The sequence below is a fragment of the Narcine bancroftii genome, chromosome 12, assembly GCF_036971445.1.
Source record: "Narcine bancroftii isolate sNarBan1 chromosome 12, sNarBan1.hap1, whole genome shotgun sequence".
In the NCBI taxonomy this organism is placed as follows: Eukaryota; Metazoa; Chordata; class Chondrichthyes; order Torpediniformes; family Narcinidae; genus Narcine; species Narcine bancroftii.
Genome location: NC_091480.1, coordinates 4,586,371 through 4,609,427, shown reverse-complemented (window position 1 = coordinate 4,609,427; position 23,057 = coordinate 4,586,371). Strand labels below are relative to the sequence as shown.

The following is a 23,057-nucleotide window of genomic DNA, read 5'->3' as shown; positions in this document are numbered from 1 at the left end:
GCAGATACAATGGTAGTATTTAAGAGCCATCTCGATCAACACATGAATATGGAAGGGACGGAGGGATATCTATCAAGTGCAAGCAGCAGAGATTTAGTTGGGTTTGACTTCATGTTTAGCACAGACACGCAGGCTGAAAGGGCTGATCCTGTGTGGTACTGTTCTATATTTGAACCCACAGAAGCAGATGAGAGTAAGTCACTCACTCTTGGCTAACCCCAGGGAGTGGCTCAGAAGAAGACGGAGGTCAGTGCAGCTCCCTCTGCATCCCATGCCTTGTGCTGTTGTCTCTACTGATATTAATTCCATTCCTTTGTTCCCTTGTATTGCCCTTCTCCCTCTTTGTGCCATGTGGAACTAGCTTCATCCGTACAGGTGTCAGTTCAGTTCCTTTCCCTGAGTGCTCTCTGTTACCTCTGCTGTTGTTTCCTTTTACAGTAAATCTTGGCTTTCGCATTCTCAGAAATGTGATGAGCCTAATTCAGAATGTAGTTCAAGAATGAGGGAGGCAAAGGGTGTGCATTTTGAACATTTGTGAATAATACTTTTTACCAAGTACATTCTCACCGTGATCCTGATCTTTTTCTTTAAATTTTTATTTTTCACACTATAAACCATATTGACCAAGATATATACAGACATTTTTTCTCTTGAATTTATACAGTGTCATTTTCTCCCCCTTTCCCCCCTCCCTTCCCTCCCTCCCTCACCCCGTCCCCATTTATTTGAAGTTCAATCTATATGATACATTAAACCCGTTAAACAATGTTGTCACTTAATAAAAATAAACAAGAAATTTTACTGAGTCGGTTCTTTTCGTTGTCTTCTCCTTCTGTCATTGTAGGTGGTGGAAGTCCATGGTAGGATTTCTCTATTGTGTTTCATGTACGGCTCCCATATTTGTTCAAATATTGTGATGTTATTTCTTAAATTATATGTTATTTTTTCTAATGGAATACATTTATTCATTTCTATATACCATTGTTGTATTCTCAAGTTGTCTTCTAATTTCCAGGTTGACATAATACATTTTTTTGCTACAGCTAGGGCTATCATAACAAATCTTTTTTGTGCTCCATCCAAATCGAGTCCAAATTCTTTATTTCTTATATTACTTAGGAGGAAGATCTCTGGGTTTTTGGGTATATTGCTTTTTGTGATTTTATTTAATATCTGGTTTAGATCTTCCCAAAATTTTTTCACTTTCTCACATGTCCAAATTGCATGAATTGTTGTTCCCGTTTCCTTTTTACAGCGAAAACATCTGTCAGATACTGTTGGGTCCCATTTATTTAACTTTTGAGGTGTGATATATAGCCTGTGTATCTAGTTATATTGTATCATACGTAACCTCGTGTTTATTGTATTTCTCATAGTTCCGGAGCATAGCTTCTTCCATGTTTCATTCTTTGTTTAGATCTTGTTCCCATTTTTGTTCAGGTTTACCATTTGTTTCCTCATTCTCCTTTTCTTGCAGTTTGATGTACATGTTTGTTATAAATTTTTTGATTATCATTGTGTCTGTAATCACATATTCAAAATGCTTCCTTCTGGTAACCTCAGACTGTTTCCCAGTTTGTCCTTCAAGTAGGTTTTCAGTTGGTGGTATGCAAACATTGCATCGTGAGTTATATTATATTCTTCATTTGTTCAAAGGATAATAATTTATTTCCCGAAAAAACGATTTTCTATTCTTTTGATCCCTTTTCTCTCCCATTCTCTGAAGGAAAGGTTATCTATTGTGAAAGGGATTAGCTGATTTTGTGTCAATATTAGTTTTGGTAGTTGGTAATTTGTTTTATTCCTTTCTACGTGAATCTTCTTCCAAATGTTGAGCAGATGATGCAATACCGGTGATTTCCTACGTTGCACCAATTTTTCATCCCATTTATATAGTATATGTTCAGGTATCTTCTTCCCTATTTTATCTATTTCTAATCTGGTCCAATCTGGTTTTTCCCTTGTTTGATAAAAGTCTGATAGGTATCTTAATTGTGTGGCTCTAATAATTCTTAAAGTTTGGTAGTTGTAAGCCTCCTTGTTTGTACCATTCTGTTAATTTATCTAGTGCTATCCTCGGTTTCCCCCCTTTCCATAAGAATTTCCTGATTATTTTCTTTAACTCCTTGAAGAATTTCTCTGTTAGGTGTATTGGTAATGACTGAAATAGGTATTGTATCCTTGGGAAAATATTAATTTTAATACAGTTTATCCTTCCTATCAGTGTCAGTGGTAAGTCTTTCCAATGCTCTAAGTCGTCTTGTAATTTTTTCATTAATGGATAATAATTTAATTTATATAGATGGCCGAGATTTTTATTTAGTTGTATACCTAGGTATCACATTGCTTGTGTTTACCATCTAAATGGCGATTCTTTCTTAAACTTTGTGAAATCCGCATTATTCATTGGCATTGCTTCACTTTTATTTGCGTTGATCTTGTACCCTGATACTTCTCCATATTCCTTCAATTTCCTATGTAATTCTTTTATTGATATTTCTGGTTCTGTTAAGTATATTATAACGTCATCTGCAAATAGACTGATTTTATATTCCTTCTCTTTTATTCTTATCCCTTTTATTTTATTTTCTGTTCTTATCAGTTATGCCAGTGGTTCTGTAGCTAACGCGAACAGTGAGGGAGATAGTGTACATCCCTGCCTTGTTGATCTGCTTAAGTTAAATTGCTTTGATATATATCCATTTACTGTCACTTTCGCCAATGGCCCCTTATATAATGCTTTAATCCAATTAATATACTTAACTGGAAACTGAATTTTTGCAAATCTTTGAATACATAATTCCACTCTACTCTGTCAAAGGCCTTCTCTGCGTCTAAAGCAACCGCTACTGTTGGAGTTTTATTTCCTTCTAATGCATGAATTAAGTTAATAAATTTACAGATATTGTCTGTTGTTCGTTTTTTTAATAAATCCAGTTTGGTTTAGATTTACTATTTTTGGTACATAGTCGGCCAATCGTTTGCTAATAGTTTAGCTATTATTTTATAATCTGTGTTAAGTAAAGATATTGGTCTATATGACGCTGGTGCAAGTGGATCTTTCCCTGTCTTTGGTATTACTGTAATTATTGCTGTTTTGCATGAATCTGGTATGCTTTGTGTTTTATCAGTCTGGTTGATTACTTCCAGGAGGGGAGGAATTAATAAATCTTTAAATGTTTTGTAGAATTCTATTGGGAATCCATCCTCTCCTGGTGTTTTATTGTTCGGTAGTTTTTTTAATATCTCCTGTAATTCTTCTATTTCAAATGGTTTTATTAATTTACTTTGCTCCTCTTTGTAATTTTGGTAGTTCAATTTTAGTTAGAAATTCATCTATTTTGTCTTCTTTCCCTTCGTTTTAAGTTTGATGTAATTGCTCTTAGAATTCCCTGAAGTTTTCATTGATCTCCGTTGGATTCTATGTAATTTGTTTGTCCTTTTTCCTTAATGCAATACCATTCTTTTAGTTTGTTCTGTCTTAAGCTGCCACGCTAGAATTTTGTGCGTTTTTTCTCCTAGTTCATAATATTTCTGTTTTATCTTCATTATGTTCTTCTCCACCTTATATATTTGTAGTGTTTCATATTTTATTTTTTTATCTGCCAATTCTCTTCTTTTAGTTGTATCTTCCTTTATTGCTAATTCTTTTTCTATATTTGTTATTTCCCTTTCCAACTGTTCTGTTTCCCGATTGTAGTCCTTCTTCATCTTAGTTACATAACTTATTATTTGCCCTCTGATGAATGCTTTCATTGCGTCCCATAGTATAAACTTATCTTTCACTGATTCCGTATTTATTTCAAAGTACATTTTAATTTGTCGTTCAATTAATTCTCTAAAATCCTGTCTTTTAAGTAGCATGGAGTTTAATCTCCATCTATACATTCTTGGTGGGATGTCCTCTAGCTCTATTCCCAATAATAGGGGTGAGTGGTGCGATAATAGTCTAGCTTTATATTCCGTTTTCCTAACTCTCCCTTGAATGTGGGCTGATAACAGGAATAGGTCTATCCTTGAGTATGTTTTATGTCAACCCGAATAGTATGAATATTCCTTTTCCTTTGGGTGTTGTTTCCTCCATATATCTAAAAGTTGCATTTCTTGCATCGATTTAATTATAAATTTGGTTACTTTGTTCTTTGTTAGTTTTTTTTTCCAGTTTTATCCATGTTTGAGTCCAAATTAAGGTTAAATTCCCCTCCAATTAGCATGTTCCCTTGCGTATCTGCTATCTTCCAAAAGATATCTTGCATAAATTTTTGATCTTCTTCATTAGGTGAATATACATTGAGTAAATTCCAAAATTCTGAATATATCTGACATTTTATCATTACATATCTCCCTGCTGGATCTATTATTTCCTCTTCTATTTTGATTGGTACATTTTTATTGATTAATATAGCTACTCCTCTGCTGTTACATGTCCTATCCAATCTCTCTTTAATTTCTTGTGTTCCACTTCAGTTAGATGTGTTTCTTATACGAATGCTATATCAATTTTTTCTTTTTTCAGTGAATTTAACAGTTTCTTCATTTTTGATTTGGTTATGTATTCCATTAATATTTAAAGTCATATAGTTCAACATAGCCATTTCATACTTTGTTTATCTTTCCTTTCCATTTCTTCATCACCACCTTCCCTTCTTATCCATTTCTGCTTTCTTTTTTTTGAACACATTATAAGACAACATTTCTAAAACATAAAATATTTCCACTATTCTCATATCTAAAATTTCTTTAACCCCAATAGTCCCTCCCCTTTCTGAGTTGCCCTTTGTCCCTTGTCGGGCAACCACATCTCCCCTCTCCATTTGGATTTGCGAATTCGCTCGCAAGTGTCAACTGATTTCGCAATGACTGTAATTCTTCCCCACCCAGCCCCCCCCCCCCAGTAAAGATTTTAATCTTCATATATAACAAAGGTCACTCTCTTAATTCCTTCCTTTCTTCCCTTTCTTTCCCTTCTTAGTTCTTACCTATACTCTATTTTTTATATATACACATATACATAAATATACATACACACATATACATGTGTGTATACATATATACCTACATACACACATACATATAGTTTGTTGTCATTTTTGTTCTTGTTACATCTCTTCATCTCTGTCTGTTTTGTAGTTGTTCTGCAAATTTTCGTGCTTCTTCCGGATCCGAGAATATTTTTTCCTGCCCCGGAATAACTATTTTAAGTACCGCTGGGTATTTTAACATAAATTTATAACCTTTTTTCCATAGGGTCGTTTTTGCTGCATTGAACTCCTTTCTCTTCTTCAGGAGTTCAAAACTTATATCTGGATAGAAAAAAATTTTTTGACCCTTGTATTCCAGTGGTTTCTTGTCTTCTCTTATTTTCTTCATTGCTTTCTCCAATATAATTTCTCTTGTTGTATATCTTAGGAATTTTACTAGAATGGATCTTGGTTTTTGTTGTGGTTGTGGTTTAGGGGCAAATGTTCTGTGTGCCCTTTCTATTTCCATTTCTTCCTGTAATTCTGGCCTTCCTAGGACCCTGGGGATCCATTTTTTTTATAAATTCTTTCATATTTTTGCCTTCTTCATCTTCCTTAAGGCCCACTATCTTTATATTGATTCTTCTATTATAATTTTCCATTATATCTATCATCTGAGCTAACAGCTCCTGTGTCTCTTTAACTTTTTTATCAGATTCTTCTAATTTCTTTTTTAAGTCCTCTACCTCCATTTCTATGGCTGTTTCTCGTTCTTCCACCTTGTCTACTCTTTTTTCTATATCTTTCATGACCATCTCTAATCTATTCACTTTTTCTTCTGTACTTTTTATTCTTCTTTTTATTTCACTGAATTCTTGTGTCTGCCATTCTTTTACTGTTTCCATATATTCTTTAAAAAAAAAATATATCCATGTACTTGCCCTACCCTTCATCTTCCATTTCTCTGTGTTCTTCCTCCTCTTCTTCTGAGTCCACTCCAGGATCTGTGTCGTTTACCTCTGTCTCTTCTGGTTTTCTTGTTGGGTTGTTTGTTTTATTTTGTTGGGTATTTTTGGTCTTCTTATTTTTATTAGAAGTGTCCTGGTGTTGGTCTTCTTCCTCTGGGTTGGTCATCTGTTGTTTCTTTGATTTCCTATTTTTATTCTCTTCCTTCTTGTTCTCGTTATTTTCTGTTTTCCTGTTGAGAGTCTTGCTGTCGTGTTATACTTGTCTGTTTCGGCTGTGGAGATTTACTCCTCAGCTGGTACCCCCTCCTGTCGGTGTTGTTTTTGTCTTGTGCATCGCACATGCGCGAGGATTCGCACTTTTGTTTGGCTTCATGAGCCATTTTTGTAGTCCCGAGTTCAGGGCTTCGACTGACCTCAGGGAGCGGGCTTCTCTCTCCACAGCGGGCCTCCTCATACCAGTAAGCCCTTCACCTTCTTCTTCCGACGTCTTTCCTTCTTCTTTTCTTCCCGTTGTTTTTGGTTTTTCTTTCTTCGCTGCCATTTTCTCCACACTTTTACTTTCACTTTATGGTTTTTATGTTTGTCCCTTTGTTTTTTCTCTATTTTTTTAAACTTTTCTGGAGATGGCTGGAGATCCCCTACTGGCCACTACTCCATCACGTGACTCCTCCTTCCTGATCCTGATCTCTTGATGTCACTATGTGTCCTATCATTTTGAAATGTCAAACAATGGCCTATTTGGCATTGCTACTTCAACTCCGAGGTGCCAAGAGAAGAATGTGCCACGATTTTCCCCTCCGCTTCCCACAGAGCAGATGTGTTCATCACTCTGCATGTGAGAGTCCCTGTTGCCTGAGATCATCTATGTAAAGGAGGATTTGAAAGCTTTGTCCAGATGTCTGAGACCCATTCAGACTGGCCAGCAGAAAGTCCAAGCTCCCTGCCTACACTAGTCTAATGCTGTAAGAACGCTTATGCTCACAGACGTTGTAAACTGTTCACATGAACATGGAGGGACTAATTCATGAAATGACAGACTTTTTATCGCTGACTCTTTCATACTAACTTTGTTTGATTCTGAAGGTATTTGCAGGTAATTCTCTCTTCCCTCCTTTCTTCTCGCTTTTATACAACACTGTTTAAATAAAACACACATTCCTCTGTTTGGTGCTGTCAGTAACAAGGCATTGAGCCAGAACAGGTCCAGGAGTATCCTAACAACGTGAACTTGCATGTAAGCCAAGCCCATTCCATTGGTATGTGGGCATTGTACGTGCTTGTATGTATGCATTGAAACACATTGAGAGGAAAAGGCTGTCAAGTTGCCAAGTTAACCAAAGATTTTATTTTGATTATGCTTTCTGTCTGTCCATGTTTCCCTTTGTGTGTGTGTGTGTGTGTGTGTGTGTGTGTGTGTCTGACACAGTAGAGTGTGTCACTTGTTACAAGCCCAGAGGACCCCAAAACCCAGCAGCAATACCAAGACAAATGGTTACTTAAACAAAAAGTTGCTTTTAATTATCTTTAAACATGAAAACACAATCACACTTTAACTTGTCAGTATTGACTTACTAACCTAACTTAACCCCCTTCTAATTCTTGTGTACCACTGGTTGCAGGCAATTCTTGTACTGTGCACAGAATTTAACATTTATAAAGTTCACCAGGCTTTGGTGCTTTAAAGGTAAATGGTTACTGCTCAGGAGGTTCTTGTCAGTTTTCAGAGAGAGAAATTGATTGTTCGCTGGATACTCACAACTGATTCCTTTTTAATCAGCCACTTCAGTGTTTTGTTGAAGAAATTCTTCCTCAGGGTTCTCCAGATGATAACCTCTTTCTTTCAGGTCACCACAGAGTTCCTTTTCTGGTTCCCTTATATCAAGTGAAACATTAAACAGCCAGTCCTCTCCTCTTGCATGAACCACAAGGGCTTTGACCAGGCTGAAATAAGCAATCACAACCCATATTCCAAATGGGGTTTTCCATAAGCCTGCCAGCTTGTCCTGGTCCAGTCCCAGTTGCTGCTGCTGACTGTAAAACTGCAGAACTGATCTTTCTCTCTCTGAGAGAAAAAGCTGTTTGACTCTCTCTGCTTGTAAAATCACATGACCCTCCTAGAACTCCAGACAGTCTGCGGTTTTGACCAGTTCCTTCATCTGTTGCCTTTTTGTAAACAACAATCCAATAGTGAAGTCTCTTGGGCACTCTCCAAAGCTTTTGGCAATGACATGTCTAGCATGAGCAGAGCTCCAATATTTTAAATAAGATCTGTTTTAAAGTGTTTGTATGTGACCTACACTAAAAAGCCTGCCCCAATTTATCTCCCCAAAACATATCTATATACAATACAAAAATTACATAATCTGTCACACACTGTAGTGTGTGTATGGGTGTGTGTCACTGTAATGCGTGTTTGGGTGTCTGTCCCTGCAGAGTGTGTATGGGTATCTATCCCTGCAGTGTGAGTATGGGTGTCTGTCCCTGCAGTGTGAGTATGGGTGTCTGTCCCTGCAGTGTGAGTATGGGTGTCTGTCCCTGCAGTGTGTGTATGGATGTCTGTCCCTGCAGTGTGAGTATGGGTGTCTGTCCCTGCAGTGTGTGTATGGATGTCCGTCCCTGCAGTGTGAGTATGGGCGTCTGTCCCTGCAGTGTGAGTATGGGCGTCTGTCCCTGCAGTGTGAGTATGGGCGTCTGTCCCTGCAGTGTGAGTATGGGCGTCTGTCCCTGCAGTGTGAGCATGGGCGTCTGTCCCTGCAGTGTGAGCATGGGCGTCTGTCCCTGCAGTGTGAGCATGGGCGTCTGTCCCTGCAGTGTGAGCATGGGCGTCTGTCCCTGCAGTGTGAGTATGGGCGTCTGTCCCTGCAGTGTGAGTATGGGCGCGTGTCCCTGCAGTGTGTATGGGCGCGTGTCCCTGCAGAGTGTATGGGCGCGTGTCCCTGCAGTGTGTGTGAGCGTGGGCGCCTGTCCCTGCCGTGTGTGTTCCTCCCACTGTCCATATTGGACTAGCAGTCTCTTGTATCTATCTTTATTTCTCTCTCTGAGTTCACATGCTGTCCTCGTGTCTCTATCCTCATCTAGATGTTCCGTGCAACTACCTAGAACCTTCTGTTGCCCACATGAATTCACATTGTCAGGATTGTCTCGGAGCTGAACTGGCTTGCTGCCTGGCTGTTGAATAAAGGAGTGTTTGTTGTTTTTCAGTAACTGTGTTCATCATTGAAAGAAATAGGATCACTGCAATGAGACAACTTACATTGTTGTATTTATAATGTATAATTTTAAATTTAATTTAAAAAATGTTTAGACATACCACATGGTAACAGGTCCTTTCTGCTCAATTTACACCCAATTAACCTACAACCCCTGGTGTGTTTCGAATGGTGGGAGTAAACCAGAGGCCCCGGGGAAAAACCCACACAGACACAGAGAACGTGCAAACTCCTTACAGACAGCACGAGATTCAAACCTCAATCCAGTCCTGATTGCTAATGCTGTAAGGGCGTTGCACTAACCACTACGGCAACTGTGCTGCCATAATTGCTGCTTCAGAGAACTAGTGAACAAAATTTGATGGCATCTAGGTAGGATAGATGTTATAGGTAGTTATTTAGATAGAGGAAGGTTTTGGACTGTCTTGCAGAAGTTTAATGGGGAATCTGAGATCTCCTGTCCTGAGGAACTGAGGTGAAGCCTTGAATGGTGGAGGAATGTATTTGGATAATTGCAGAGGATCGAGAGAGGTGAAAGAGCTACAGCAGATAAAAATGGAAGGATCAGGATTTTATATGTGTAGTACTGCTGACCCAGAGGGCCATGCTGATCCAAAAGTGCAAGAGGGGTGGGTGAGGACAGACGGTCACTCTGTACTGTTGCTGATGGCAGTAGATGGCCTGATATAACCCGGGCAGGATCTGTGCTGAGGGGCGGTGAAGCCTGCAAGCTGCTGTCAGTTGTCATATGGCGCTGAAGTAATGAGATCATGTTGGCCATCAATCCTACACAAATCCCATTTCATTCTCCCCACATTCCCATCATCTCCCTCAGGTTCTACACTCCAGATGTTCACAGTGTACATGTAAGGAGAAACCAGAGCCCCAGAAGGAAACCCCCAATGTCACAGGAAGAACATGGACCCAGAGTGCGAAATGACCCTGGTTCTAGAGCTGTGATGGAGCTGCTCTGAGCCCCTAGCCACAGGAGGATACACTGTCCAGGACTGTGCTGCATCCATGCCCAACATCCCTCTCTTGCTCATGTATGATGGGGATTTCTCATTGGGAAGCTCATTAGCCCATTACATTAACACACAGCACCACTCGTATCTCAACTCCACTGGATGATCCATCTGGGGAGAGACTGGAGACAAGAGCACAAGAAGCTGGGAGGGACTGGGACAAACCAACCAGTGATTCAGGGTCTCAACCACTCTGCGCCCTGGGTGCTACGGGGCCTTGAATCCTGCTTTGTTGTTTGCTGAGAATAATCTTTGTGTTCCAGGCCTACGAAAAGAGATTCCCGACATGCCCAATGATCCCGGTGTTCCTGGGTAGTGAGAAACTCAATGAGTACAAGAGTGAGGATGGGTCAGTGCACGTTGTGGAGAGAAGCTGTCGGCTGAATGTGGAGGCACCTCGGCTGCTGAAGAAGGTGAGTGAAAGCTGGGATGTACAGGGAAGGGTCAGCAGGCCAGGGACTTCAGCCCTGAGTCCCCCTCCCTGAGCTGGGCCGAGGCCATTTGATGGGATGGGCAGGAAGACTGGGCTGGATGTTGGACCAGAGCACTGATGGCTGCACCTTTTCAAGTGTGCTTCCGACAACAAAGCAGTTGATTCAAGGAACTGGAAAATACTGGGAGTAAAAGCCATTGCAAGGCGCAAGATACTGGGAGAGCTACACCCAAATGGGCATTGGGCTGAGTTCTCCTCTCTATGCCCTGTTAAATCAGTCCACAGCACACAAGCAGTCCATGCCAACCAAGCTAGTTCCAATTGCCTGCATTCAGTCCATATCCCTCTGAACCTTTTCCATCCATTGGCCTGTCCAAATGCCTTTTGAACGTTCCAATTGTTCTCGCCTCAACTTCTTCCTCTGGCAGCTCATTCCACACACCCTCCACCCTCTGTGTGAAGAAGGTGCCCCTCAGGGTCACTTTAAATCTTTCCCCTCTCCTCGCCTTCAATCTCTGTCTTTGAGTTTCAGGCTCCCCTACATGGGGAGTCTAAATCCATGTCCCTCATGATTTTCTAATACTCCATAAGGTCTTCCTTCAGCCTCCTAAACTCCAGAGAGAAAAGTCCCAACCAATACAGCCTTCCTTATAATTCAAGCCCTCCCATCCCGGTAACATTCTCGTGAATTGTTTCTGCATCCTTTCCAGCTTAACGAAATCCTTCCCACAGCTGGGTGACCATACCCTGCACAATACACCAATGTCATGTATAGTTATAATGGGATGTCCTTGCTCCAGTAATCAATATCCTGAGCAAGAAAGGTAAATGTGGCTAAATGCCTTCCTCACCACCCTATCTACCTGTATCTTCACTTTTCATGAAACTCTGCACCTGTAACCCACAAGTGTCTCAGTTCCACAGCAGTGGAGAGCTGCTCGTGGGATTAGCTGGGACTGAGTCACAATCAGTGTTGGACTGTGCTGAAGAATATTGGGCATGGTCTGCATCCCTGTGCCTGCAGTAGGATGTTTCTAGGACTGCAGGGCTTGAGTGATAGGGAGAGGTTGGATGGATTGGGTCTTTATTCCCCAGAGCAGCCATTCTCAACAGGGTCCCCCTCCCCAGGGGCCACAGCACATTTAAGTAAAAGCCTTGTTTTCTTTTCACCTCACATAACATTAATATTTTTAAAAAATTTTTTGTGTGTAGTTGGTAGGAGAGAATTATGAAAGAAACCAAAACCTAACTGCTTCACAGGGAAGGGACCCAGACATTTTGAGCAAAGCCCTAGGCAAGTCATAGCCGAAGAAAGGTTGAAAATGGCTGCCTGAGAGTGTTGGAGGCTGGGGGGGGGGGCTTAAAATAAGGAGGCATGGATAAAGTGAATGCTCAGTCTTTTTCTGAGAGTAGATGGTTCTATAATTAGAGGGCATCAGTTTAAGGTGAGAAGAAAGATATTTAAGGGAGACCCATGGGGTAACTTTTTTCACTCAGAGGGTAGTCTGTATCTAGATCGAGCAGTGAAGAAGCAGGCACAATTTTGCCACTCAAGACATTTGGAGAGATGGATGGATCAGAAGGGCTTGGATGAACATGGAGTAAAGTCAAGCAACTGGGATGAGCCCAGAATGCCAATATGGTTGGGCATGCATGAGTTAGGCTGCAAGGCCTGTTCTGTGTTGTACGGTGTCAGACACTGGGCCAAGCATTGTCCCACTGTGATCATCTTGTGTCACCCACTGCAGATCGCAGGAGTGGAACATGTCAACTTCATCCAGAAGAACACGCTAAACTGGAAGGAGCGCACGCTGCTTATCAAGGCTCAAAACGAGACCTTCTCCAACAGGGTCTTGGTGTTTGAGATCTGCAGTTACAGTGTGAGTGCCACTCTCCTCCTCCACTGTCAATCCACAATCCTTCATGTCCGTCCATTCACTGCATTACCGGAGGCTGAGAGTCTTTGGCCTGTTCAGTTCTATCCACCTCTCTCTGCTCTCCAGGTTCACCCTGACAATGAGGACTGGACTTGCTTTGAACAGTCTGCGTCGCTGGACATCAAGTCATTCTTTGGCTTCGAGAGCACCGTAGAGAAGATTGCAATGAGACAGTACACAGCCAATGTCAAAAGGGTAGGCAGAACAAGTCACGGAGGGGTAGGGGCAGGGGATTATGTCCAGTGATGAGAAGGGGTCCAACAGGAAATCGGCCTCAAAATATCCTCCTTCCTTTTAATTTTAAAATTTAATATATAATTTAGACATTCAGTACTGTAATGGGCCCTTCAGCCCACAAGCCCATGCCGCCTAACTACACCAAATCAACCTACAACCCCTGGTACAATTTGGAGGGTGGGAAGAAACCAAAGCCCCAGAGAAAACCGACATAGTCACGGGGAGAACATACAAACTCCTTACACTCAGCACCACTTTTGAACACCGGTTCTGATTGCTGGCTATAACAGCATTGTGCTAACCATTATACCAGCTGTGCTGCCCTTATTCAAATCCAGTCCAAATTCACCCGATGGATATCTCCCTGCACTGGCCATCATGGGTGAGCTTGGGATAACCCTTCCCTTCAGCTGTGTGGCCAATCACTTATTTTCCTACCCCTTCCAGAAACGGCCAGCAGATACACTTGGAAATCATCAGATCAGTCCCAGCAGCAAAAGAGAGAAATGTTCAATCAACATCTTGGGACAGGACCCTTTCCTGGGAGAGGCCCTGACTGACTGTCTCTCTCCAACCCCATAAGAGTCCCTCCAGCTTCTCTTTATTTACTCAAGATTCCAGTGTCTGCTGATCTTATCTTGCTCCAGCATCAATCTGGAGTTGGGGTGGGGCAGGGGTTGGCGACTGTGGCCACTACATTAACCCATATTTACTGGACCTCCTGCTAGTGTTCAAGCCTGGAAAGCAGAAGACAACATTTCCCTGCAGAATGTTTGGGAGCACAGTCCCTGGCTGAATCAGGAGGAGGGGAGTCTCCAGGCAGAAGGTTGGTCAGAGATGTCCACGCTCACCTGGGTTCAAATGAGCAAGGCCTGGTATCAGGAAGTCCTGGTGACCTGAGGGGATGTCACCCCTCAATGCCTCAGCAAAACCATATTCTCATCACTCTCAAGTCAAGTCAAGTCACCTTTATTTGTTGTTTATACCAAATGCACAGTAAAGACGGTGTTTCTCCAGGACCATGGAGCAGATTTACATAAATAGGAGTTAAATATTAAGACATAATACAATAAAAATTCTTGATATACTAATATATGTTGTCTAGGAATTGAGGAGCTTGATGGCTTGGAGGCAAAGACTGTTGCCCAATCTGGACATGTGGGCCCAAGTGCAACGGTACCTCCTTCTAAAACATTGGTTATATATCTTTTCCGCCCCTCCCCCATGGATGCTTCAGGACCTGCTGAGTTTCTCCAGTATTTTTGTGCATTAACTACCATCACAGCGTCTGCAGGCTTTCTTGTTTCACACCACTTTCATGTCAAGTATTGAACATGAGAAATAAGAGCAGGAGTGGGCCATCCGGCCTGTCAAGCCTTCTCTTCCAATCCATTCAATGAATTCTATTCACCTACCTGCCTTTACCCCATATCCCTTCGATCCCTTACTATATAAAAATCCATCTAACCTTGTCTTAAATATATTTACTGAAGTAGTCTCCACTGAATTCCACAAATTCACCACTCTCTGGAAAAAGCAGTTCCTCCTTATCTCTGTCCTAAATCTACTAGCCTAAATATTGAAGCTATGTCTCCTCTACCAATGGAAACAACTTGCCTACCTCTATCTTATCTATGCCTTTCACAATGTTATGTGTTTATAAGGTTCCCTCTCACTCTTCTAAATTCCAGCAAGTTTAGTCCCAGATGACTCAATCTCTCCTCATAGGCTAACCTCTTCATATCTGGAACCAACCTGATGAACCTCCTCGGTACTGTCTCCAAAGCCAGAGTATCCTTCCTCAAGTAATGAGTCCAGAACTGCACACAGTCCTCCAGATGCAGCCTCACCAATACCTTGTACGATTGCAGCATAACCTCCCTATTCTTAAATTCCATCCCTCCAGCAATGAAGGCCAGCGTTCCATTTGTCTTCTTGATCGCCTGCTGCACCTGCAATTCATGCACAAGCATGGATTAGGTTGGTGTCATTCGTTTTGCATTGCCAGTTTAACAAATAAATTGCAATTCACTAATTCGGGATACTTTTCTTTTCCAAGGCCAAGACTGATACTTGTGAATTAGATGATTCCATACCCCGTGGCTTTGCATTTACACATCTTCATGGTCTAAAGTTCCAATTCTAATCACATTCTCAATGAAAAATGTGTTGCCTGCCATTGAATCTGACACCACGTAAATTTTCTGCGGTTTCTAAGTGATTCAATTTGCATCCTTTGCCGTTGCACCTTGAGCAAAAAGACTCCCTTGACTCAGATGTTACACTATGAATCATGTCAGCAGACTGGGACACCATAACTTCTCATTTGATCCTCAGTCAGAAAATATAAAATAAACATTGAAATGTGCAAGCAATATTGTAATTTATGAAATGTCATCTCGTGCCTGACACATTGAACTTTGTCCTTCTACTTAACGTTTTAAATTAATTGCTCTGTGGATTGTGGATATAATGTGTGCAAACAACTGCACAAATAATCATGCCCTTCTGAAAAATATAGCACCATTTCACCATTGAGTTAACCAGTGCACAAACCATGCTTGCAAATTTTCCAGAAGACTTATCTTGGAGGTCATGTTATTTTTCACAAACTAAAACAAAATGTTAAATGTTAAAATTTAAAATTTTAATTTGGGCATACTCTTCTGTCCCACTGATCTGCACTGACGAATTACACCCAATTGACCTACAACCTCTGTATGTTTTGAAGAGTGGGAGGAAGTCTACGCAGACACGGGGATAGCCGGATTAGCACCCAGGTTGCTAGCTCTGTAACAGCATTGCGCTAACCACTACACGGACCATGCCATCCTAAAGGAAACATTAGGCGAAACTTCTTTACGCAGAGAGTGTGTGGAATGTGCTCCAGCTGAATTTGTGAACGTGGGCTCAATTATGACATTTAAGAAAAATTTGGATAGGTTGATGGAGCATAGCTAAGTTCCAGGTCAATGGGACTGGGCAGAACCACAGACTAGATGGGCCAAACGGCCTGTTTCTGTGCTGTATTGTTCTATGGTTCCAGGTGGCAGAAGGAAGAAAAGTTTACAAGAGGGGGGATGTGGAGTCCTTCACATGTTATTTGCCTTCCACATGCATCGAGTGTTGTAAATGTCCTTCATGGTAGGAATAGAGGCCCCAATGTTCTTTTCCGCTGACTTCTCTATCCTCTGCAGGGTCTTGCAGTCCGAGGAGGTACAGCTTCCAAACCAGGTGGTGATGCAATTGCTCAGGATGCTCTCAATATATCCTCTGTAGAATGTAGTGAGGATGGAGGGTGGGAGATGGACTTTCCTCAGCCTTCGCAGGAAGTAGAGGCGCTGCTGGGCTTTCTTGGCTATTAAGTTAGTGTTAAGAGACCAGGTGAGAGTCTCCTTCAAGTGCACACCGAGGAACTTGATACTCTTGATGACGCCAACAGTGGAGTCGTCATTGGTCAGTGGACCTTGGTCCCCCCGGGCCTTACTGAAGTTGACAACCATCTCTTTTGTTTTATCAACAGTCAGATACAGGTTGTTGGCTCTGTACCCGTCTGTTAGTGACTGCACCTCATCTCTGTAGAGTGACTCATTATTCTTGCTGATAAGGCCTACCATGGTGGTATCATCAGAAAACGTTGATGTGGTTTGAGCTGTGTTTTGCTGTATAGTCATGAGTCAGCAGTGTGAACATCCCTGTTGGATAATGAGAATGTTTATGGTCATGTACATCATACAATGTACATATGCATCAAAATTCTTACTTTTGTTTTAAAAAAAACTCCAACATTATTTGACTATTCCATTACTAAAGAGATTTAGTAATGTCATAGTACTCCATTATAGATTTTTTACAAAGTACCTATTTTACTGCAACAAGAATTTCAGTGTATTTGTATATTGTACATGTATAGCACAATAAACATCAGTATTATACATTAAATCACCCCAGTATGGAAACAGATTATAAATAACAGTAATATTCACAGTTATAGTTGATGCAAACAAAAAGGTCAGTACATGAATAATGCAGATAGACCTTTTTGTGGTGTTGGTGTAGTTGTAGTTCATGGTCAAGGGAGCATGGGGAGGTTCAAGTTTGATGTTATTGGGGGAAAAAAACTGTTCTTGAACCAGGAGGTGCTGGTCTTCAGTGTTCTGTACCTTCGGCCCGAAGGGAGCAGTGAGAAGAGGTTGTGATCAGGGCAATGGAGGTCCTTTATGCTTCTGGCTGCCTCACGTTGTTGTCTGCACTGAATGAGAGGTCAGAGTCTGGAATGGTCCTTGCTATGTTTACTGCTTTCTGCAGCCTTCTGTGTTCCTGGGCACTCAGACAACCAAACCATGCAGTTAGTATGGAACATCCATAAAAGTTCATGGACATGCCAAGACACTGTCACCTCCTTAGAAAGTAGAAGGGTGTGAAGTGTTCTGTTTTGGTTGAGTAATGAGATGCAAAACAAACTAGAGAACACAATCTCAAAAAGATCACCGAAACTGAGGTCTGGGATAGTTTAAAGAAACAAAAGAGCTGCAGATGCTGGAATCTTGAGAAAATAATAAGAGGAATGTGGGTAAAGATTTGGTCAACTGACCATTTCTTCATGGATGCTGCCTGACTTACTGAGTTCATCCAGCTCTTCATCATCCAATGTTGGTTAGTTTGTTGAAATTGGCCGGAAAGGTTGGGATGCAGTTAAAAAGCTCCCGTGGTGCTGGGCTTTATAAACAGGCACAGAGAAAAAGTGCAAGGGAGTCGGAACAAAGTTGTTCATCCATAACTGGAGGAGTTGTGTCTTGTCCTGGGTAACCAGAAAGATGTAGCGAATGTGCAAGGAGGTTCACCATTGTAATGTGGCTGGGAAGGAGGGTGCTGTTTCCCTTCAGAACAGAGGAGGGTACGAGGAGCAACACCCACTCTGCTGAAGGAACTCAGCGAGTCGAGGAACATCAAAGGGAGAGAGAATGGTCGACGTTGCAGGACAGAACTTTAATACTTCTGGCAGAGGTTCAGTTCTGAATCATTAACCATCTCTCGGCCCCACTGAGGGAGGTTCAGTCTCTAATTGTTGACCATCTCTCCGCCCCACTGAGGGAGGTTCAGTCCCAAATTGTTGACCATCTCTCGGCCCCACTGAGGGAGGTTCAGTCCCAAATTGTTGACCATCTCTCCGCCCCACTGAGGGAGGTTCAGTCTCTAATTGTTGACCACCTCTCCGCCCCACTGAGGGAGGTTCAGTCTCTAATTGTTGACCACCTCTCCGCCCCACTGAGGGAGGTTCAGTCTCTAATTGTTGACAATCTCTCCGCCCCACTGAGGGAGGTTCAGTCCCAAATTGTTGACCATCTTTCCGCCCCACTGAGGGAGGTTCAGTCTCTAATTGTTGACCATCTCTCCGCCCCACTGAGGGAGGTTCAGTCCCAAATTGTTGACCATCTCTCCGCCCCACTGAGGGAGGTTCAGTCCCAAATTGTTGACCATCTCTCTGCCCCACTGAGGGAGGTTCAGTCCCAAATTGTTGACCATCTCTCGGCCCCACTGAGGGAGGTTCAGTCCCAAATTGTTGACCATCTCTCCGCCCCACTGAGGGAGGTTCAGTCTCTAATTGTTGACCATCTCTCCGCCCCACTGAGGGAGGTTCAGTCTCTAATTGTTGACCACCTCTCCGTCCCACTGAGGGAGGTTCAGTCCTAAATTGTTGACCATCTCTCCACCCCACTGAGGGAGGTTCAGTCTCTAATTGTTGACCACCTCTACGCCCCATTGAGGGAGGTTCAGTCTCTAATTGTTGACCATCTCTCCGCCCCACTGAGGGAGGTTCAGTACCAAATTGTTGACCATCTCTCTGCCCCACTGAGGGAGGTTTCAGTCTCTAATTATTGATCATCTCTCCGCCCCACTGAGGGAGGTTCAGTCTCTAATTGTTGACCACCTCTCCGCCCCACTGAGGGAGGTTCAGTCTCTAATTGTTGACCATCTCTCCGCCCCACTGAGGGAGTTTCAGTCCCAAATTGTTGACCATCTCTCCGCCCCACTGAGGGAGGTTCAGTCCTAAATTGTTGACCATCTCTCCACCCAACTGAGGGAGGTTCAGTCTCTAATTGTTGACCACCTCTCCGCCCCATTGAGGGAGGTTCAATCTCTAATTGTTGACCATCTCTCCGCCCCACTGAGGGAGGTTCAGTCCCAAATTGTTGACATCTCTCCGCCCCACTGAGGGAGGTTTCAGTCTCTAATTGTTGACCATCTCTCCACCCCACTGAGGGAGGTTCAGTCTCTAATTGTTGACCATCTCTCCGCCCCACTGCTACTGCTCAGCCTGCTGAGCTCCATCAGCCAGTATTCCAGGATCTGTAGTCTCCTAAGAGTTGCCAAGGATTGATGAAGGTTGTTCAGATAATGAAGGAAGAGGCGAGGTACATATCGGTGGAAGGTCACTTGTCAAAAGCAGAGGGATGATGGACGTTTGTCCTGAGAGGTTGGGGGGTGGTGCAAGTGCATTGTCTGATTGTGAGTGGAGGGTAGGATCACTAACTGAGGGTGGGACAGAGGGACTATCTGGAGAGCTCCCACCTGGAGCAACAGCGACTAAATGGAGGAGTGGTCTGGGTTGGAAGAGTTCTGGGGTTGTAGTATGAAACAGTGATTACCCCTGGGACCAGTACCCACTTCCCCCATCACCATGTGCGTGAGACCGGTTGGAGACTCTGGGTCAGAGCTGGTGGGGGTGGGGGGTGTGGGCATGTTCCTCTTTGACAGACCCTCTGTGTTTCGGGGGCTCGGAGCTGGTGGGAAGCATGGGCCCATTCCTCTGACGGACTCTCTGTGTTTCAGGGTAAGGAGGTCATTGAGCACTACCTGAAGGAGTTGACAGCCCAGGGCATCCAGCACGTCCCACGCTGGGCTCCTCCTGCACCGCTCCGAGCAGCTGCCCCAGTTCCGGAGTCCAGCTCTTCAGTGACTGTGCCCACTCTGTGGACGGAGGCATCAGATGTCCGGATGGAGAGTGCTCCAGAGGAAGCAGAGATCAGTCAGAGTGAGCAAGATAACCAGGCAACAACTCCTGACGGTTAGTGTCTGCATCTACATTGTCTTTCTCGTGAGGGACAATGGGCAGTGAGTCCAGTTCTGCAGACCACAGAGCTGAGCTGGAGCCCAAGGTCTGGCAAAAGCTGGGCCAGTGGTGTGCACTCTGATCGATGTCGGGGGTGGGATGGGGAGGAGAATGGTGGGTGGCAATGGAGAGGTTAATGGGCAGCCAGCATGGTGACAGAAGGTAGAGTTCATCCTTTAGCTGAAGTATCCCCACTTGCTGAATGGGAATCCCCACGTTCACAGGATGTCCAAGTGAAACCTCGTACCTCAATGTGGGACATCTTGTGGAGCTCTGGAGATGAGCTGTTTTATCAGCCCCAAGACCAGAGCTCTCACAGTGCCTTCATTTACTCCAGCCCCCGGGCTCAGAGCTTGCAGGTGAAATAATCAGAGATCCAGGGCAACAGCTGGATTCCCAGCCTCATCCCACAGTAGAGGAGGCACAGGTCAGTGGGCAAGAGGGGCATCAGCTGGGATCCTCAGTTCTTCGCTTGATGCTGGGTCTATGCTCGAACGAGGCAGAGTTGGCCATCCAGCCTGTTGAGCTTGCTCCGCCATTCAATAAGATAATGGCTGATTAGGCCGTGGATTCAGCTCCACCATTCCCCAATCCTCCTACACTTGAAACTTCTATCAGTGTCTTGTATATTGTTACGGATCTATGTTAATACTAATATTTAGGTTAAGGTTAAGTTATATTTCTTTTAAAAATGTCTTAATAAAGTAAATTATAGAGGTAAAATATTGTATATGTATTCTTAATAAGTTAGTTGAAGAATGCCAGGGGTTTCCTTCACCCTTTGATCTAATGTTCCATCACACTACTGACTGCTGTGTTGGGGGTGTCCACTGTTGGGACATCTGTCCTGGGATATGTCAGCAGCACGGTGGCTGCCAGAGCTGCTGCTGCTTGCATGAAGGCAGCCGTGGAGGCTTGGTCCCAAGTGATACCAGACATCAGGGTGAAGAAGGGGTGCGTGATGTGGGTTGCAGAGGGGATGAAGTGATAATAGGAGTTCACTATGCTGACGAACTCCCTCAGGCCCTTGACTGTTCTTGGCCTGGCAAATTGTCACATAGCATCTACTTTAGTAGGCAGTGGCGTCTTGCTGTCTTTGGAAACCTTGTGACCCAGGAAATCTATGGAGTCGAGTCCAAACTTGCATTTGGCGAGGTTGATTGTGGGCCCAAACTCAGGCGGGTGTAGAGTTTGCAGAGGTGGGACAAACGTTGCTAGTGACTGCTGCTGGATATCAGGATATCATCCAGATAGATGAACACAAAGTCCAGGTCGTGTCCCATGAGCTGCTGGAATGTCTATGTGACATTCTTCAGGCCGAACAGCATGCAGAAGACCTCAAACCATCTGAATGGGATGATGGTGGCTGTTTTGGGAAAGTCTTCAGTGTGTACTGGGATCTGATGATATCCCCAGACGAGGTCTACTTTGGAAAAAATGCTTCCCCTTGCAGGTTTGCTGAGGTCCTTTATGTGTGGCACGGGAAAGCGGTCTGGAGTTGTAGCTTCGTTCAGCCAATGGTAGTCGTCACATGGTCTCCAATCTACGGCTGCCTTGGGCACCAAGTGCAGGGGGGAAGCCCGTGGGCTGTCATATCGCTATTTTTTTTAAAAATTTTTTATTTTTCACACCATAAACCACATTAACCATGATACATACTTTTTCCTTTTCAAATATAAACAGTGCCATTTTCTTCCCCCCCCTACCCGTCCATTTAAAGTACAAAATCTAGGATACATTAAACCAGTCAAACAATGTTGTCATTCAGTAAAAATAAACAAGAAATTCCACTGAGTCAATTCTTTTCATTTCCTTCTCCTTTCATTAATTTAGGTAGTGAATGTCCCCGGTAGGTTTTCTCTATTGTGTTTCATGTAAGGCTCCCATATTTGTTCAAATATTTCAATATTATTTCTTAAACTATATGTTATTTTTTCTAATGGAATACATTTATTCATTTCTATATACCATTGTTGTATTTTCAAATTATCTTCCGATTTCCAGGTTGACATAATACATTTTTTTGCTATGGCTAGAGCTATCTTAACAAATCTTTTCTGTGCATCATCCAAATCAATTCCAAATTCTTTGTTTTTTATGTTACTTAGGAGGAAGATCTCTGGATTCTTTGGTATATTGTTTTCTGTAATTTTATTTAATATTTGGTTTAGATCTTCCCAAAAATTTTCTACTTTCTCACATGTCCAGATTGCATGAATTGTTGTTCCCATTTCTTTTTTACATCGAAAACATCTATCAGATACTGTTGGGTCCCATTTATTTAACTTTTGAGGTGTAATGTATAGCCTGTGTATCCAGTTATATTGTATCATACGTAACCTCGTATTTATTGTATTTCTCATCGTTCCAGAACATAACTTCTCCCATGTTTCCTTTTATCTTTATATTTAAATCTTGTTCCCATTTTTGTTTAGTTTTACCATTTGCTTCCTCATTCTCCTTTTCTTGCAGTTTAATATACATATTTGTTATAAATCTTTTGATTATCATTGTATCTGTAATCACATATTGAAAGTTACTTCCCTCTGGTAACCTCAGACTGCTTCCTAATTTGTCCTTCAAGTAGGATCTCAATTGGTAATATGCCACCACTGTATCTTGAGTTATATTGTATTTATCTTTCATTTGTTCAAAGGATAATAATCTATTTCCTGAAAAACAATTTTATATTCTTTTGATCCCTTTTTTCTCCCATTCTCTAAAGGAAAGGTTATCTATTGTAAAAGGGAGTAACTTATTTCGCATCAATATTAGTTTTGGTAATTGATAATTTGTTTTATTCCTTTCTACATGAATCTTCTTCCAAATATTGAGTAGATGATGTAATACTGGAGAACTTCTATGTTGTACCAATTTTTCATCCCATTTATATAATTTGTGTTCAGGTATCTTTTCCCCTATTTTATCTAATTCTAATCTAGTCCAATCTGGCTTTTCCCTTGTTTGATAAAAATCTGATAGGTATCTTAATTGTGCGGCTCTATAATAATTTTTAAAGTTTGCCAGTTGTAAGCCTCCTTGTTTATACCATTCTGTTAATTTATCTAGTGCTATCCTTGGTTTCCCCCCTTTCCATAAAAATTTCCTTATTATTTTCTTTAATTCCTTAAAGAATTTCTCTGTCAAGTGTATTGGCAATGCCTGAAATAGGT

The 23,057-nt window shown here is 42.4% G+C and overlaps 1 protein-coding gene across 1 annotated transcript in view; it reads left to right on the top strand.

Annotated features, from left to right (window-relative positions):
• LOC138747378 (SEC14-like protein 5) overlaps positions 1 to 23,057 on the top strand; it is a 74,021-nt gene that overhangs the window by 36,608 nt on the left and 14,356 nt on the right. The window contains exons 3-6 of the mRNA XM_069906530.1: positions 10,427 to 10,576; positions 12,345 to 12,476; positions 12,600 to 12,728; positions 19,605 to 19,839. Coding sequence (XP_069762631.1) covers positions 10,427 to 10,576; positions 12,345 to 12,476; positions 12,600 to 12,728; positions 19,605 to 19,839 — 646 coding nt within the window. The remainder of the gene's footprint in view (positions 1 to 10,426; positions 10,577 to 12,344; positions 12,477 to 12,599; positions 12,729 to 19,604; positions 19,840 to 23,057) is intronic.